Below are 7913 nucleotides of genomic sequence, written 5' to 3' on the forward strand. Positions count from 1 at the left end.
AGTAGAAAGCCTCATCTTTCTCCCGCGGAGTGGCTGGTAGTTTCGAACCGCTGACCTTAAGGTTCGCAGCCCGATTCGTAACCACTACGCTACCAGACAACTGCTAAGGCTGTAGAATTAGAAGCTTTGCATTTTTAGACTGTCCATTAATGTTACTGGCTCAAATTTTAAAACATAAAAGGGTGATTCATTTCAAAATGTAAAAAGGGGATTCATGTAAAATAGTTTTGTTACTAGTCCTTTTTAGGGCTCTGTTTTCCAATTTGTTAGTTAAAACAAAATTCCTTTATCACAATTAAGAAAACTATTCAAAAGCAATTTTGGTATATATGCTATGCTTAAGTGCTGTAGAGTCAGTTCCAACTCAGTGACGCTGTACACTTTCTGAGGAGCAGAAATCACTGACCTGGCAATTAGCAGTCCAGTGCTTACCCGACAGCTGCCACACCTGGATTCCTATATACGTTATGGTGGTGGTGGTTATGTGCCATGGAGTAGGCCTACACCCTGTACAGGGTTCCCAAAGCTGGAAATCTTTACAGGAGCAGAAAGCCTCATCTTTCTCCTGTGGAACTACTGGTAGTTTCGAACTTCTGACAGTGAGACTAGCAGCCCATCTCATAACCACTATGCTACCAGAGCTCCTTTATATATGCTATACTTCAATTAAAATTTTTAAATAAAGTTACTTCAAACATGAGTCTTACCCGGTTTTGATCATTGTCACTGTGATTGGCAAAGTCTTCATCTGACTGCTTTGGAGGGAGAAAAAAAGGCTTTATGAGCACAGAACTGTCTCAAATCAAAGTCTCTGAGGCACGTTGGTTACTAAGCTCAGTTGAAGAAAAGCTTTTATACTGACTACTGGTCACCTCACATACTAAGATGCAGATTAGCTGGGGAGTTGGCCACAACACTAAGGTCTACTTCAAGTTAATACGAAATTTTTGTGGATCCTTTAAAACATCTATCTGCACTATCAAGTTGAACCTGCAGATTTAAAGTAGCACGTTCATATTTAATGACCTAAATTATCCAAAGTTGCTTTGTGACACTTTACATTTAAACTCAACTTTCTACATACTCTCTCTAAGCAGGATAACTACTTCTGCAGGTCATGAAGGGAAACATAACAGCATTTGCAATCAGTAATTATGACAAGAGCTACTTTGATGGCTAAAAGCAAAGGATTCTTTTAATGACCATCTGTTAAAGCAAGTTATTTAAGAAAAGTTTATTTCCTATGGATGGGTTTTTATTTAGAGGGCCAGGGAGTGGAGGGCAAGAGGGGGAGCTGTAGAGAGGAAAAGGGATGCAAAAAGAGGAGAATGGATCCAAATCGGTCTCCTTTTAGAAATCTCATACTCAGGATTTTCTTTCACTGTCTCTGCCCTTTGAATTATGAGAACTCCTTCTAAATTAACAACTCCAGATACAATTGTGGTCACGGCCCACAGACACTGAGACATAGAACAGGGAGTGAGACTCTACTCTGTGAATATGAAGTCACTGGAGACAGTAAAACAGCTAGAATATATGTAGATGTTTTCCTGAAACATCCTCTGCTCTAGGTTTTATAGGAAAAAAATTATTTTACGTGGATTTTTTTCCCCCTAGGATTATTCAAAATAATACTCAAAAACTCTAACTCATGCAGAGATTCCACCAAAATATCTAAGGTGTTCCCATAAAAATACTGTCAAGAGAGGGATTTAGTAGTGAGGTGGGAGAAAGGGTCATGGGGAAAAGGACTCAAGAGTGGTTTTCCTTGTTTTTGCCCACAAGACTAAAAGGAAATCTAGCTCCAAGGAAAATACTGTAAACTCCTACCACTGCTAAAATATTTAGAAAACAGATTGTGAATTCACAAATATATTATCTGCATAGCCTGCAAAACATATCCTAAGTTTCTGCCCACCATGGATGGCCTGGTCACATCAAACAGTCCTTACCTCTTCTTTCTCTTCTTCACTGTCCACAAAAGTACCACGGTCACTGCCTACTGAACCTTCTGTTCAGAAGAGAGATAAAGGTGATCACTAATAGTCACAAGAAAACATCCTTACTTCTTCTTCAAGATCATAAACTTACCATACAACAGAATCACAGAGATTTTGATAAAACCATCTTTACTCATTATCCGATATTAGCCACATCTTTCCTATGGTGAGGAATGGGATATTTACAAACTTTCCAAGTGTCTCCCACAAAATACTTATTTACCAATAATAATATGGTAACTTGACAGGAGAACTCAAACAGACTCCACCTGGACCAAGTAACCACGGCGATCACCATCAAAGGCCAACTGACTTCATGTGCCTTCCAGGGGATGCCAGACTATGCAAATAGTCTTAGCACTTATGGAAGATTCTAGCTCACAATACATAAGCTCAATACAATTTAAAGGGAACACAAGACAAATGTAAACTGAGGTTTTCTATCTGCTCTGTACTCGTCAAAGACATTAAGGAAGTGAAAAGCAAAGAAAGGCTTTGTATCACATAGAAGACTAGAGAGATCTGACAACTAAACACAGTGAGTGATGCTGGCATGGATCCTGGAGCAGAGGAAGAGACACTGTACTGATACTGCAGTGTAGTTTAACAATTCTTGTCAAACTTCTTCAGTTCAATAGCTACATTATGGTTATGGAAGAACTGAAGTATATTTAGTAGTCCTATAAGATTCTTAGAAAATATGCAGATACATTGAACAGTAATGGGGCACTACTGTCTGTCAAATACCTTCAGGAAAACCATCATGACTCGAGAGAACGGATGAGGAACCAATGTTTCTGAGTGGCATGCAGGAGTGCTTGGTACTATTCTTGCAACGTTAATGTAAAGTTTCACATTTTTAAATCAAAAGTTAAGACATAAATGTTAAAAATATTTCGTTATAAAAAAAAAAAAAAAATGAATACCTTCACTAGACAGCTCGCCAAGACCTACATCTTCCTGCTCCATGAACAGCTTTGATCCAATTAAATAAGGTAACGGGCGATCGATGTATAGATCCTGTAAATGAAGACAGAAAAAGTCATTCTAGAAATTGAAAGATAAATTTACGCATTTCATTTGATCTCTTGTTCCATGTAACTACTACAAAGAAATTACAGAACAACAGTGATTAGTAAAAGACACAACAGGACTGAATGTGAAAGAGGACAAAATTTCACTGACTAAGAAACAAACCAAGAATTGAGAGGCAGAGCAGCTGAGGACTCTTGAGTCAAGGAAAGAGAAAGGCTGTGTGCTGGCTGTCAAGAGGCAGACTTGCAGAACATGCCCTTAGGTTGTTAAAAAGATTATACATTCCTGAGTATTTTGGGGTACATCAAAAAAAAAAGCAACATTGTCCAAAGGATTAATGGTCCACCTGAACCACAACCTTCTCTAACCTGAGACTAGAAGAACTAAATGGTGCCCAGCTATGGTACCACTACTGACCACCCTAACCAGGACCACAATAGAAAGTCCTGGCTAGAATAGGTTAAAAAAAAAAATCTAGAACAAAACCCCAAGTGAAAAAAGAGCAAGAGGATGCTGGTCAGAGACTAAAGGAACGCTCAAGTCTATTGTCCTGAGAAACCCTAATTTTAAACTAAGGACACTCCTAGTGGCGATCTTCCAGCTAAATAATAGATGGGATCAGGAAACAAACAACAGGAAGAATGCGCTCCTCACAACAATCAACGCTATGAGACCAACAGGACAGCACTTTCCCAGAACCAAAGATGAGAAGACAGGGAAGGTCAGGAAAAGGAACGGAAATGGAGGGAATGCTGACACCTTGTGGGGATTGCACCAGCATCACAGAACAGTTTGTGTATGAATTACTGATTGGAAAGCAAATTTGCTATGTAAACTTTCACCTAATGCACAATAAAATGTTTTTAAAAGAAAGAAAGAAAAAAAAGCAACAAACAACAAAAAGCCAGAGGGAATAGAAGCAAATACTGTTGAATGTGATGCATGGAGGGGACTGTAATCATTGCAATGATACGAAATACGATAGGATGAGTGTAAAGCTGATGTTCTGCCATGTGAACTATCACTCAATGCATAATGAAAGCTCAAAAAATGATAATAATCAGGGAGGATCAGTTACATCAGAATGTAAACTAACACTCAATGTAAACAAAAGCTTAAAAAAATAATCAGAAAGGATCAGTTACATCAGAATATGTTGTTTAAGCAGACATATGTTCTAAATTCTTCTCTGTATCAAACAGAAACTGAATTTAACAATCTAGTGAACTAAATGACTATGTAGTTATTTAGCTGCTGGTCATTTAGTTACATGAATAGCCCAAATAAGATGAAATTAGATGAAGCTGTGCTGTGTTTCCTACGTGATAAACATGACTACACTGTCTTCCACTTATATAATATCATAAGAAAAAGTTTTGGCATAATTCCTTTTACTACAAAATGTCTCAAGCCATCTGAAATGTAAACTTTTGGATTTGATGAGTTATGAAAATTCTGAAGGTTTGTTTAAGTCTCTATAGAAAGGGGTAAAACAGATCTACTAGAGGAGAAAACAATAGTTCACAAATTGCTCTCATTTGTTCATTTCTTTGACTTGTGAATGAACTTGAATTAAAATCACTGTTTCACTAGGACTGTTGCTCAGCGCAGTAACTCATGGTGCCACCCCTTTCCCTCCCAGCATGGACAGTCTCCCTATCAGACCATACAGAACCCTTACTCAGGTTTATTATGAATTTCAATCTTAGAGTAATAGATGATAAGTATTGTTGTAAATTGTGTAAATGCAATAGTTCTTAGATTATATATAGGAATACTAACAACAAAACTGTTAAGTAAAATCTTTCTACATTGAATTATAACACTACTATTTATATGATTAGAATAAACAAACAAACAAACAAACCAAGAGATGGGGTCTAAGACGGCAGACTAAACAGATACTTTATCCAGAACCTCTACAACAAAGACCAAAGAAACCAAGTGAAAAGAATATAGACAACAAACTGGAACCTAGAGTGTCAAAGGAAAGGATAAAGAAATAAATCAAATACTGACAGAAGAAGAGACTGAATGAAAACTATGAACAAAGAGGCATAAGGGGCAGTGAATTGTCAACTGGCCCGGCACAGAGCGGCCACTCTGAACTCTGACTAGTATGTTCTGATGGAGATAGGAAGCAGATAAGCAGTTCTGCTCACCCAGGAATACAGCAGCACTGACATCAGTGATCTCTCCTTTACTGTACACAGCCTCCTACCACCACCAACCCAGTGACTAGTCAAATACCCCCACTGCCAGAGCTCTGCCACTTTCTTCTCTTTTTCTTTCTCCTTAGTTCTTCCCTCTTCCCTATCACTGGTATTTTTTTCTTCTTCTTTTGTTCCTTTCCACCATTCCCTTTGCTTAGCCCATGGAGAAAGTTCACTGCCCCCTACCAAGCCCCTGGTTAGCAGTGCCCATCCTAGATTCTCAGCAGTTGGCATTGTGTGCTACCACACCGTGGACACCACATTCCCATTTGTGGTTGGCACTTATGCCAGTGTTGTTATTGTTGTTAGGTGCCATCGAGTCAGTACCGACTCATAGCGACCTTATGCACAGCAGAATGAAACACTTCCTGATCCTGGGCCAACCTCACTACTGTTGCCACACTTGAGTCCATCAATGCTGCCACTTGGCCAATGCACTGTGATACTTTTACATTTCCTTTTATTTTCCCTCTCTCTCCCTGTTCTTTTCTCTTTTGTAGTTTTTGTCTGCCCGCCCCCCTTTTTTTTAATCTTTCAGAAAAGATGGACCAATGTCCACCTCTGCACTCACCAGGGCTCGCCCCAGTACTGTGGGGTTTTTTCTTTTTCTTTTTTACTTTTTGTTCTTCCCCCTCAGTTATTCCCTCTCCTCTTTTGTTTTTGTCTTTCTTTGGTTTCTTCCACTCTCTCCCCTCCCCTTTTATCTTTTTATCCCATGGAAAGGACATCCACCCCCACCACCTTGACATTCAGAAGCACTTGCCCCCAGATGTCCAGAGTCGGGGTGCACGCTCTTGTGGAAAGAAGGCCACCTTCCAGCATTGATGTATATGGTGGTTATGGCTTGCACCACTGCTGCGAAACTTTTTTACCCCTCTTGGTTCTTATCTCTTCCACTACCCTTTGGAGTTGTTTTTTGTTTTTTCCTTTATCCTACCTATACTCCTCCCAATTTTAATTTTCTTTCCTCACTAAGAAGAAAGCAACCCTACCTAGGCATACCCACCACATCTGCTGCCTGACCTACCAAGCAAGTGTCACCACCTATAATTGCAAGTACAATTATAGTGACCACTCATATTCATTACAACTGAACAAGTACAAATATCAACCAAAAGTGCATCATGCAATGATACACAGCAACATGCACACCTTCCACTTGATAGTTAATTTTAAAAAGACAAATATTTTTAAATTAGGAATTTGGAAAGCAAATTGGAACACCTTTTCTATACCACATGGCTATTTTTGTGAAGTCCCTACACAATCCCAGCCCCTACAAAAATCACCCAGAGACAGACGGTTAGTAGCCCAGTGCTGCCAAACAAGCAATTAGAGTGAGTAGCATGCCGACCCTGTTGCCCAGATATAGTTAAGGAAAACAAAATCACCATGAGACAAACCAACATATAATCAACATTTATACCACTATACCTCAGAGACCACCAGAAACCAAACCCAGTGATCGAGTCAAATCAGACTCAGCGCGCCCTGACAGGACACAGCAGAGCTGCTCCAAAGGCTATAAATCAATAGAGACACACACTGGTTCAGTTTTGTCTTATGAACCAGCTGGTACATTTTAATCACCCACTTTCCAGGTAACAGTCAAAAGTAGAAACACAATTATAGACCAAGATCCCTCAGGAACACAGATGCAAAAATTCTCAATGAAAATAGTAGAATCAAAAAACAAAAAACAGAACACCATAACCAAGTAGGTTTCATACCAGGTATGCGAGGATGGTTCAACATGACAAAAACAATCAATGCAATCCACCACATAAACAAACCAAGAAAAAGAACCACATGATCTTCTATATCAATAGATATAGAAGAGGTAGTCAACAAAAACCAACACCAAAGAATGATAAAAAAAAACACTCAGAAAAAAAGGAACAGAACATAACTAAGGGCACACACACGACTAATGGCTAACATGTTCAATGGACAGAAGCTGGAGGTTTTCCTCTGATAATTAAGTTTTTTTGTCAACTTGACTGGGACAGGATTCTCATGGGTTTGGCACTTACGGCACAGTAACCTCCCCATGATGAGATGTAATATAATGTAATCAACTCTATAATGAGATCTATGAGCAGCCAAACAACCAAAAGGATTCCTGGGGGAGTCACCTGCTTCCAATAGATTGGACAGTCAAGCAAAGCTTGCCTGCTCTATCCTGGGTCTGGAGCACTCATCGGGATCATCAGCCGACCTCCAGTTCCTTAATCTTAGACCAGCGGCTTGCTCTACTGCCTGTCAGTACTGGGAGTCATCACCAACCTGCCATCTTACCTGTCCAACCGGACCGTCTGCTGTTTAACCTGTAAGGACTTGGTTCATCAGACCCATGCATTTGAGACTTGACTGACTCTACAACTCTGTGAACAAAACTCTTCTGTTGGTCATATTATGGTGGCTTATGTGTTGTTGTGATGTTGGAAACTACACCACTAGAATTTTACATATCAGCAAGGTTACCTATGGCGGACAGGATTCAGCGGACTTTCCACACTAAAACACACTAGGAAGGAGAGGTGGACTATTTGTGAATATTACCCACTAAAAATCCTATGAATAGCACAAGGGACCACTGTCAGATACAGTGCCAGAAGATGAGCCCATCATGTTGGAAGGCACTCAAAATATGACTGGAGACGGA

General features: G+C 39.6%; 1 protein-coding gene across 1 annotated transcript in view; it reads right to left on the bottom strand.

Moving 5' to 3' along the window:
• FAM21A (family with sequence similarity 21, member A) overlaps window positions 1–7913 on the bottom strand; it is a 122557-nt gene that overhangs the window by 91049 nt on the left and 23595 nt on the right. Inside the window, exons 4-6 of the mRNA XM_006874613.1 lie at window positions 2927–3020; window positions 1953–2011; window positions 708–755 (exon numbers count right to left, since the gene is read on the bottom strand). Of these exons, the coding sequence (XP_006874675.1) occupies window positions 708–755; window positions 1953–2011; window positions 2927–3020 (201 nt within the window). The remainder of the gene's footprint in view (window positions 1–707; window positions 756–1952; window positions 2012–2926; window positions 3021–7913) is intronic.

This window comes from Chrysochloris asiatica, unplaced genomic scaffold (assembly GCF_000296735.1).
Source record: "Chrysochloris asiatica unplaced genomic scaffold, ChrAsi1.0 scaffold00289, whole genome shotgun sequence".
Taxonomy (NCBI): Eukaryota; Metazoa; Chordata; class Mammalia; order Afrosoricida; family Chrysochloridae; genus Chrysochloris; species Chrysochloris asiatica.